Source organism: Seriola lalandi, unplaced genomic scaffold, assembly GCF_002814215.2.
Source record: "Seriola lalandi dorsalis isolate HSWRI2012SDOR001 ecotype SW California unplaced genomic scaffold, Sedor1 jcf7180002054343, whole genome shotgun sequence".
NCBI classification, from domain to species: Eukaryota; Metazoa; Chordata; class Actinopteri; order Carangiformes; family Carangidae; genus Seriola; species Seriola lalandi.
This window is the reverse complement of record NW_019524896.1, coordinates 11,190-22,378: the sequence shown is the minus strand read 5'-3', so window position 1 is coordinate 22,378 and position 11,189 is coordinate 11,190. Positions and strand designations below refer to the sequence as shown.

General features: G+C 44.3%; 1 protein-coding gene across 4 annotated transcripts in view; it reads left to right on the top strand.

Annotated features, from left to right (window-relative positions):
* Nucleotides 1–10,707, top strand: part of dbn1 (drebrin 1) — a 90,732-nt gene extending 80,025 nt beyond the window's left edge. For 3 of the 4 annotated variants that reach the window (XM_087174356.1, XM_087174355.1, XM_023407654.2), the window contains exons 8-14: nt 808–865; nt 1,806–1,862; nt 1,955–2,069; nt 8,425–8,556; nt 8,651–9,156; nt 9,266–9,365; nt 9,823–10,707. In XM_087174356.1, coding sequence (XP_087030482.1) covers nt 808–865; nt 1,806–1,862; nt 1,955–2,069; nt 8,425–8,556; nt 8,651–9,156; nt 9,266–9,365; nt 9,823–9,878 — 1,024 coding nt within the window. In that variant the 3' untranslated portion in view covers nt 9,879–10,707. Of the gene's footprint in view, nt 1–807; nt 866–1,805; nt 1,863–1,954; nt 2,070–3,746; nt 3,876–8,424; nt 8,557–8,650; nt 9,157–9,265; nt 9,366–9,822 lie in introns of all 4 variants that reach the window. The other variant, XM_023407652.2, reaches the window with a different exon arrangement.
* Nucleotides 10,708–11,189: the final 482 nt, after the last annotated feature.

Here is an 11,189-nt window from a genome sequence, read left to right as displayed (position 1 = left end):
GGGGGGGCTGAGCTGGAGGAGGAGGGCGTGGCAGATGTGACACTGACTTTTAAATGGTGGCGTCAGATTTCACAAATTATTTCCACTGATTCGGTAAAAAAGCAGATAAATGTCAGCGTCCTGCAGCTGCTGCGAGTTTGTTTTAATTAGTAAAATATGAAAATTATCTCCAGCAAAAACCTCTCACTCAAATTAACCAGGGCCTCGTTAGAAAGCAACTTATGACTGAGACGAATTTACAAACCCGCTGAAATGAAGCCGGAGCATCTTAAAGGGGCGGCGTCAGAAGAAAAAAAACATGTTGTAGACACTTTTAAAAACAATCCAACATCTGTTTAAATGTACGTTTCACATAGAATATCTTCAGCGCTTCGTCTTCCCGTCAAAACAACATGAAGTTCACCTCTTTCTGATTGGCTCAGCTCACCTGTGCTTGTGCGTAGGGATACAATGGTTCAGCGGTTGAGAAAAAAGTAGTGCTGAAGGAAAGTGATGTTTTGACGGGAAGATGAAATGCACATTAAAACAGATATTAGTTTGTTTTTAAAAGTGTTTAAAATCATTTTTTTCCTTCTGGCCCCGCCCACAGCAGCACATCCCTCTGCTAAAGCTGATTCTGGTGATCCACGTCCCCGGTCTCAGTCTCTCAGTCTCTCAGATCAGTGTTCCTCTGGAGAAATGGGACCTCGTCATTTTCTGATGATGTGAAACCTGATTTAAACTGTGTGTGTGTGTGTGTGTGTGTCTGTGAGTAGATGAACCAGGTGTACGTGTCGTCTAATCGGTGTGTTTGTGTGTGAGAAACAGGAAGAAGCTGCAGGACGAGGAAGAGGCCAGAGAGAGGTCGCGGAACCAGGCCGCCATAGTAAGTCTCCGTTTTCTAATTGGGGGTTTTTCATGTTTTTTTTGATGATGGAAATTGTTACCCCCCCCCCCCCCCCAAAAAAAAAAAAAAAAAAACGAGTGTGAAGACGTCGTTGACCTCACGCTGCGACACAACAATGAAACCAATTTGTCTGTCAGTGGGGTTTGTTCTTGAAGAGAGTGATTATAAACCGTGTGTGATTTACAGAAACGTAGAGTCCATGAATATGTATGTGTGTGTGTGTGTGTGTGTGTGTGTGTGTGTGTGTGTGTGTGTGTGTGTGTGTGTGTGTGTGGGGGTGGGTTTTATTTTCACTAGCAGACATAAAACCATTAGGACGTCTTGTAATCAGCTTCCCGCTGAGTCGAGTCACAGCTGTGATAATTCAGCTAATTTTCCGAGCGTCTTAAAGTCGCTCTCACTCGTTCGCGTTGCTCGAGGAACCGTGGGTAGCTCCTCTCGCTGAGCAACGAAGAGTGGTGGGACCGAAACCAGCAGGTCGCCAACAACTTGGCTGCGTGTGAGGATGAAATCACAACATCACAAGACCCCGAGGAACCGTAATCGTTCACCAGGGGCACTGAGAAGAGAGCAGGCGAATTAAAAAGAAAAAAAGAGATGGTGAAGAAAACACAGAGATATAAAGGAGAATAAATGTTTCACGGCTTCTTTACAAACTAGAGACTCGAGCACAAAGACACAGCAAAGAGACCAGGACTGGATGAACCTCAAATAAAGATATCTGTCAGATCATTTTTCAACTTCATTTTCCCGCCAGCCGGTGTGAATGAAGCTGGAGCAAACACAGTCTCTGTCGCCCCTCGCTGGCGGGGACGTGTAATCGTCCCTGATGTGTGTTTGGTCGTGAGTCTGGACTTCCCTCCTGGTTCAGGTTTGTTCACCTGTGCACCGTTGTTGTTGTTGTTGTTGTTGTGTACAGGCGGCGGAGCCGAGCCTCGAGGACCTGAACCTGGACAAGAAGGAGTCTGAGGTGGAGGTGAGTCTGCAGCTGCAGATACCGAATATCAAGGGAAAAGTGTCGTCAGTTTGACAGAACCTCAGCATCATCTGTGTGTTGGTGTTTCTCAGGAGGCGAAGGCCATCATCGCTCAGCGGTCAGGAAACCCCCGAGAGTTCTTCAAGCAGAAGGAGAGAGCCATGACCATCAGTGTGGACACCTCGCCCGTCTCCATCCACAGGACCGGTAAACACCTTCACTCTCTCTCTCTGGGATCACTTCCTTTTTAATGGTAGAGCGGGAAAATTAAGGTTTTTTATACTAATGTATTATACATCACTGTGAAACCTCAAGTAGACACAGATCACCAACTGAGGGAAAGTCTTCGCTCAGACGGAGGACAGCTGCGTTCACCTTTAGGTGACAGGAAACGTTTTCCATCTTATTCTGTTCTGAAAACACACAACTGAGAAAGTGTTTCACCCAAAAGAAAAACCGATTGATAAAGCTGTGACACAAACGTCTCACTGACCTCATCACATTCGACACGAGATGCTCATTTATCACGAAGGAAAAACATTCACGTCTTTCCCTCTGGACTGGACCGTCAGTCTCTGTTCTCACCCTTCAGGCTCATGTGACAAATTTAGACAGTTTGAGCTTCTTCTTCTTTCTTTCTTTTTGTTGTTAATGTGCTTGTGATTTTGCTTATTTACGCTGTTGCTCGTTGTGTGTCTGGCAGCGTTTTCGGTGTTTTGTCGTGACCCTGTTTTGAAACACAGACGCAGAATCTCTCTGAGGACGAGGAGAACGAGTGTTTGACTGTCGACAGGTTTCAGGTTGAGAGGAGACTGCGGTCACTCAGTCCTGACACACCGTTAATTAAACTGTTTAGGATTTGAAAAACAACATGGCGAACAACAAAGAACGCACAACCGGTGCAAGACAAACTGTACACATGAAGAAAAAACAATGACAATGGTGCAAAACAAAACCTGTGATATTATAATGAGAACGACAGTTACAATAACGACATGGGAGAATGAGTTTAGTGCAAGTAAATAACTAGTCTGTATTAAAGTAGTCCTAGTGCAATAAAAGACATGTTACATATATATATATTTAGAGTTGTAAAATCCTCTCTCACATCAGGGATCTGATAAACCTTTAAACTCATGGATCTTTAACACGCGGCTGTGTTTGGTCTGAGAGGAAGGTTTTCAGACGCTGCTATCAAAGATAAGACAGTTTTATCTGTTGTCTCTGTCAAAGGAGCTAAATGAGACTTTTAAACAAAACAAAGAAATGTACATCATGTTTCTACATATTTTAACAGGATAACAGATTCCAGATCAGACCCTGTGATTTACCAACGAGCAGAGGAACAGCTGATTCGTCAGAGTTTTTCTGTTGTGGGGTTTAAAATCCCGACGTCAGACAGCTGAGGATGAAAGAGTCCGTCAGCGTTTCCTGTCTGCTAACAGCATGTTGCTGCAGTCCGACTGTTTACAGACACACTAACACTTCTCTTCCTTTTTTTTTTTTTTCTTTCTGTCTCTCTTTCCTCGGGGATTTTCTTCTTTCACATTTGTGTTCATCATCCTCATTCCTTCTCTCTCTCTCTCTCTCTTCTTTCGCTCACTTCTTCACTCATTGTCTTCTTCGACTTCTCCATTTTGTCCCACAATCCTCCTCTGCTCCTCGCCGTTTCCTCTGGGGCTGAACTTCTCGACTCTGACTCTTCCCTCTGCCTCCCTCCCTCTCTTGTTTTCCGTCTGTCTTGTCTTCCCGTCTCGTCCATCTTCCTCACATCTCTCTGTCCTGGTGCGTCGCTTCGTGTCCTTGTCATACGTGTGTGTGTGTGTGGGTGTGTATCTTCGTCTTCGGGTGTGTGTGTGGCGTCTTTGTCGTCCTGACCGCCAGGCCGTTTGGACAGCCCGTTCTTGAGGCAGCAGCACAGTCCCAGCAGCCCCAGTCCACCTCCCCTGCCCCGGGGCGTGTCGCCCCTCCGCACCCCGCCACACGCACGGACGCAGCCCGCCGCTGCAGCCGGTAGGTACAGCACATAACCGATAAACAGCAGAAGAAGAAGAAACAAAGAGGAGAGACAGACGGACATCCAAACACCCCCCCCCCCAACCCGAACCCCACCCCCTCAGTCATCAACCCCCTCCTCCTCAGATGTGGATGCTGGAAATAATGATAGAGGATGAAAGTGCATGTCATTTCAAAATAAGAGCGTTAACTAGTCTCTCAAGACACTGAGCATGTTTACGTGCGCACCGGAGTCCCTGTGATCACGTTTCAGATATAATGTAATTATAATTATTATAATTCATCTTCCTGTCGACGTGATTCCAACATGATCTCAGATTCTGATCCAGTGATCAAAAACCTGGATACGGGGCTGATTAAACCAGCTCCCTGGTCATACTGGGTCATACTGGGTCATACTGGGTCATACTGGGTCATACTGGGTCATACTGGGTCATACTGGGTCATACTGGTGCACACACAAACACTCAGGGCCAGTTTCACCCAGTGCAGCGATTTTTACAATTTAATTTCAAACATCAAAGATAAAAGAAAACAACACTTATTAAAGGAGGAACACGTGAAAATCTGCTGTTCCATCTTTCTTGAGAGACTTCAGCGAAAGGACAGTTGGTCAGTTTGACTCGTATTAAAAATGAAACCTCTGTTTTCTTCGACATTTTTTCCTTCCACATGCGTTTTCATCGTCTCACTTTCTATCGGTTCATTTTCATCATCCAGTCCACGTCGCTCACACACACTCTAACACAACCCCCTCACACCCCCTCACACACCCTCACATCTACGTACCCGCCCCTGAAAGACACCGCACCAACCTCTGCCGATCTCACCCCTCAGCAACAAGAAAAAAGTAGAATAACACCCTTTAAGTGCAGATATTTCAGCATCAGTAAATTTCAGTTTTGTAAGAACAGCAACAGACACGAAAAAGCTGCAAAAAATGTTGGTAACAAACGAGTAAAACTCCTTCAAAATAAGGGCAAACAAAGTTGGACTTTGCGTGTTTTTGTAGCATGGATGCTAGCAGTGTCACTACATTATAAACATTAAAGGTCCCATCCAGTGTAAAGGTCTCTGTCCATGTGTAGTGTGATTATAGATCAGCTCTAGCTTCTATATTAATACTGTGAAAGTATCAAAGCCTCAGTCCACAGAGAAATGCACACAGCCTGTATTCAGAAACTGAGCCTTAAAACCAGCCGTCAGGACTTCTGGAACTTTGTGATGTCACAACAAAGCAGTCATCAAGCCCCGCCCACCTGGACCCACCATCCAAACCTTGCAGAGCCTCCTCTCTTCTGATTCGCTCCCAGCCCTGTTGTTACTAGAGCACCAGAGAGAAGCCTGAGAGAGGAGATGTAGAACTACACTGAGATAGTTTTTGGTTCTTAAAACCACAAATATATCTTCTTATGGATCAAAACTTCAAAATAAAACACAGGAAGTGTAAAATATGGGACCTTTAAAATATCTTTCACCTATTTTCAGCATTAAATTAGCAATTGTTTGTTGTTGTTAAAAGGTCACTATACTATCACTATCAATCACCTTCCTTTTAGCTTGTGCACTCACAACCTTCCTCGCTGACAAGCTAACAAGCTAACAAGCTAACACTTGCATTCGCATCTCTCAAACTGAAGTAGACAATAAAACATCCTTTATGGCTGTGAACCATAAAGCTGTTTGTCGGTTTGTGTGATAGATGTCGAGTCTGTCGTCCCCTCAATCCTCATCCTTTAGATGTCGTCCAGTCGGCTGCTGATGTCAAATTATTTTTCTGAATGTCTGCTGTTTTAGGTTTTTTTTTTGTTTGTTTTTTTCTGATGTGTTTTTCTTATGGTTTAAATTTGCAGTAAATAATAATAATAACTGTAATTCTCTCAGGGATGAAGAGATGAAACTTTATCTAGAATCTGACTGGTTTTCTTTCACCTTCTGATCCTCCATCTCATGCTTCAGATGTGTATAAGAGACAGACCCGTGAGTGTCTGTGTATGAACGAGTGTGTGTGACGTCGCCGAGCCGCCCGTCGGTCGTCACCGCTGTTTGTTGGCCTGTATTTGACTGAATATGGACGTTTGCTGTTTGGACGTCTGTGGAGCTGATGTCTAGCTGTCATTCAGATTTAAAAACCATAAATGGTGTTTTTGTACGTTTTCGGCTCATAAACTACATCAGACACGTGACGTCAGTGCTGACCAGTTTCCACAGATCCACGCTACAACTGTTAGCTTGACCAACCTTCCTTTACTTTTCCATTACTCGTTTTTAAGTTCACTATTTCAAATTACGCATTAAGCAGGTTAATGGAAACGCATCCATTGTCTCTGGTCGATCCACCGAAGCACAACTACACCATATACTGAATTATTACAAAACAAATATGTCGGCTATTTGAAAAGTTCAAAATAAATGAGGATGTAGCTTCTCGAAATAAAACACAAATAAAACTTCACTCACCTGCGCTGCGTCAGAGGAAGACGCAGAAATCTTAAAACATCTGAAAACCTGGACAAACAACTCAGACTCTCTGCATGGATTTATAGCTCTAAAGCTTCAACTCTTTTGAAAAACCTATGGAAAATGGTCGGCACCGATGTAGTTAAATGGGCAGAAGCGTGCACACACCTTTATGGCCTGCACTGTGTCCTCCTGCATGTCTGTGGGTGCTCTGGCAGACATTATGCTGGGTGGAGAAAGAGCCAGTTCATCCCTGTCTCTAATGACAGTCGAACACAAAGTCACTTCTCTCTAAATCCTTCTTTTAATGTGGAAAATTCCAGTTTAAAAAAATCAGTTCTATTAAACACTACTTACATAGATTAACCTGGAGTCACTGTCCTTATTCACGTCTCAGCTCAGACGTCCGTCTCCTTCCAAATGAGGTCCTTTGACCCTCTGAGGTTTTCGTTCCAGCCAGGTGAATTGGAGAAACCCACCCATGCAAGACGCTGCTGAGCCGGATGTCACTGAGCCGTTTGTCTCCATTTAGAGCGGCGCTGTTGTTCTTCATCTGTGGTGCTTTGTGTTCACGTCCTCCCTGGGAAAAAACCTCTCTGAACGGGACGTCTGACTCCGACGAGCATGAAATCACCCAGCATCTGCAAAGAAGCGGCGTGTTCTTTGACCGGAGCTGTGTCTGCTGTGATGAATTGTGATGATGGTGATGATGATGATGATGATGATGATGTGGTGTACTCGCTCTGTGGCTGTGACTCGTCCATAATGTGTCGTCATATACTGATGGTGTAGTAATGAGTTGTCAGTGGTCGTGTAGTGATTATGTTCATTTTACGTTAGACAGCTGCTGTGCGTCAGTTCACTGCACTGACACGTAGTACACGTAGTACACGTAGTACACGTAGTACACTATATACTCACTGGTGTAGTGCGTGAAGTCGTTCTGCACTCTCTACAAAATTTGATCATCTCCTGCTTAAATTTCTGCTTCTCTGCAGACATGTTACTTCCTTCGTCCTCAGCTTCCGTTTTCATGAGTTCGTAAAAACCATTGGTGGTCCCTCCTCCTCCGCTACGTAGCCAAGATGGCGACCGTTGAGAATGAGAAGTGTCGACCGTTTCACACTCAGCTTTTTTACCGTTTGACTACACTGAACTCTCTGGAGTTCGGAGGAGGGAGGAGGGAATCAGTGAGTGGGTTCGGACACAACATGCTGATTTTTAGCATGCACAGTGTCAACGTGCTAACCTTCGCTAATTAGCACTAAACCAGAAGTTGTGGAATTGTCATAAGTTTTGCACGTATTTGGTCATAAATCAAAGTATAAGTTGAATAAAACATTCAACATGATCATGGTTATAAATAAAAAAAAAAGTCAGAGCATTAACAAAGGATTCATCATCTGGGAACCATGAATGTCTGAACCAGATTTCATGGTTGTTTTGCGAACCACTTACTAAAATCTATGTTGTAGATATTTAACTGAATATATGAAAAATAAAAAGACCTGCTGGTGGTATGACAAGTGAGGGGATGATAAAAGTTATTAGGATTAATCCTCTGAGGATCGTAGTTGAGATATTTCAGTCTGGACCAAGATGGCGGACCGACCAACCACATCGCTAGAACCATGCTGCTAGCGTAGCTGAAAATAAAGCTGATGCACGATCAATAGAATACAAACTTTCAGCTTTAGTCCCACCCACATGGCGTCTGATTGGCCGAGGTAACGTTCATTGATGGCGACATCACCAGACCTCTGAATTGCTGATGCGGGCGGTGGTTCAGGGGTCTGGATTGGTCTGTTTGTTGGTCATGTGACAGCATGTTAATGTGTTGAAGTAACACAGGATGTGACTGTTCGACCAATCACACAGCTTCACAGTGCAGAAACGTCCAATCAGCATCAGCCAATGTAACGGTTCATAGTTCCTGATATTCTGACACATTAGGACACAAACCTTTCAGTTTCACCACATCCTGTTTTAGTCCAACACGTCGGCGTCATGAGTTTGAACCTGTTTTTCTGAGGTGAGATCTCGTACCTTTTCGATATCTTGTTGTTGTGCCGTTCTGTCCGACCAGGGGACGATGACGATGACGACGAAGCGAGCACAGAGCGCAACATGGCCGCCGTGTCACCCATCCCTAAAATAGTCACCACGCCCATCAAAGAGGACCTCAGCCGGGAGGAGGACGACGTCAGAGACGAGTGGGGTAAGACGGAAACGTAACATTAGTCACGTGTCCATGACGTGTCCATGTCATCTTGTTGATAGTAACTTGTTGTTGTGGTTGTTTTCTAATCCAGATTCGGTGCCAAAGCAGGAGCAGAAACCTCCGGTCCAGGAGTCGACATCCGCCAAGCCCGTGCAGAGCGTCGCCCCGCAGGCCCGCGACTCCTCCGGCTTCTCGGCGTGGGATTCTGGGACAGACAATCTGGTCAACCTGTGGGACAGCAGTTCCGCTCCTCCCGCAGACCCGTCCCAGACCTCCCAGTCCTCCAATCTGGTGGACCTGATGGGCGACGCTGATGTCGTTCGCGATGACGTCCTGCCCAGCGCCGCCGCTGCCACCGCCACCGGCGGCAGCCGGCCTCAGCCCCTCCTCAGCTTCGATGAGATGATGGACGGGACTCTCTGCTCGGCCACCAGCGCCGAGGACGACCCGTCCAGCTTGGTGGACGTGACGGGCTCCGACCAGATGACCCTCAGCTACCAGCATGCACTGCAGCACGCGGCCGGGGAGGGACAGGAGCTGGAGGATGGACAGCTGCTGATGACCAATGGGGAGACGCTGCTGAAAGAAGGGACACAGGTGAGACAGGTTAACGCTGCTGCTGCGCGTTCACAAACACGTTTCCTGTCTTTGCGTTTGTTGACGGTTGTTTTCCCTCCTTCTTCTTCCTGTCTGTCGGTTCTTACAGGCGAGCGAGGGCTACTTCAGCCAATCACAGGAGGAAGAATTCGGCCAATCAGAGGAGTCCTCAGCCAAACCAGCGCCGGTCTTTTATAACAAGCCACCAGGTGAGATCCTCGCTAGAAAATAAAATAGAATTATTTATTATTCATTTATTTTCTCTACTGTTTTCAGTCGATCGTTATTTCCAGTCCGTCCCGTTTGTTTTATGCTAAGCTAACGTCAGTTATAGTGAACACTTCCTGCACAAATCTTTCAAATTAAAATTCTTCCAGCCACACAGCAGGCATAGCATCTTTCACAGTCTCTTGTATGAAAAGAGCTTTATAAATAAAGTTTATTATTATTATTATTATTATTATTATTATTATTATAAATTTACAAAGCACTAAAGCTGCAACATGACTGTTTTAAAACGCTGGTTTCCAACCTGTGGGCGGGGAATGTTTTGCAAGTGCAAGAAAATGTAACTATAAAAAAAATGTGTACATCATAAATTATTCTAAAATGAAATGATCTTCAAATACTATAAACATTTTTTTTAAAAACTGTTTGTGTCCTCAGAGATTGACATTACGTGCTGGGACACGGATCCCGTGGTCGACGATGACGACGACTAACCGGCCAATCAGACACCACCACCACCACCGGACCAAGAGGAAGTAGGAAGTGCGCTTCATGAAGAAACAGATTTTTTTCTAAAAAACAAAACACAAACAAACAAACAAACAAACAAAAAAAAAAGTAATAATAATAACAACAAGTCTTGCATCAAAACTACTTCTGTATAATCTTTTAGAGGAGAAGAACAGTAGCCACAGAAAAAGACAGGGTTGGAGTTGTTGTTGACGACGGTTTGGAGGCTCAGTTATGGGGGTTTTTTTCTGTGTGTTTGTTATTTTATTTATTTGTTTTTTTTTCTTCTTCTTCTTGTTTTTGCTATGCAGATGTAATAGCTGGGAGCTGGGGGGGGAACTTCTGTTTGTGTACAAGGTTTATTACACGTTAACGTAGCGCACCGCTGCATATTAGAGACAATGAAGCCCAGTGTGCGGCAGGCAGCCCACACACCTAGTCTGTAGTGCTTTAATAACACCCTATAAAACTAATACCGTGGATCATTACAGCTCATGTATGTCTTCACTCTCTGTTTCTTTTCTTACCTCTTTTTTCACATCCCTCCCTTCTTCTGCCTTCCTCCCAGAAACACTCACTTCTGCAAGTCAGTTAATCTTGTATTTAGTGGAGAAAAGGTGAAATATTTTATTTATTCCGGTGTATCTGAACTTCTTTTACGAACAGAAGAAGAAGAAGAAGAAGAAGAAGAAGAAGATGTGTTTCTCATGATGAAATTCCTGAAACAAGTCAAACTGTGGCTCCTTCTGACCTTTTTCACTCCTTTTGTATGATTTTAAGACTGAATTCAAGATTAAATGGCTTGTAAATCTGGTTGGTTTTTTTTGGTTTTTGTTTTTGTTTTTTTGTTTTTTGGTTTTGTTTTGTTTTTGTTTTTTCGCCTCCTTGTGGATGAACCGCCGCTTCTCCATCAGCAGTTCATCGTTTTTACCCCACATCTGTATTTACTCAAGCAATAAAGAACCATCCAGTCCAGTTGAATATAGTGTAGATATTTTTCCAAATATAAACTTTTTTTTTTAGCAGAGTAGAAGAAGAGAGAAGAAACACGGCGACAAAAGGCTAAAACTAACAAGTATTCACCAGGCAGGAGGAGGAAGAGGAGGAGGAGGAGGATGCCTTACCTTTTCTAATCAAAAAAAAAAAGGATAATTCATTTTATAATAATGTTAATTTCTCCCATTGAGGTAGATCCTGGATGACAGAGGGAGGGTGGGAGGAAACAGCTGGAAGCAAACCTGATTCCTCTCTTTGTTTTCATCTGCATGGAGAACCAGATGTTCAGGACAAGATTT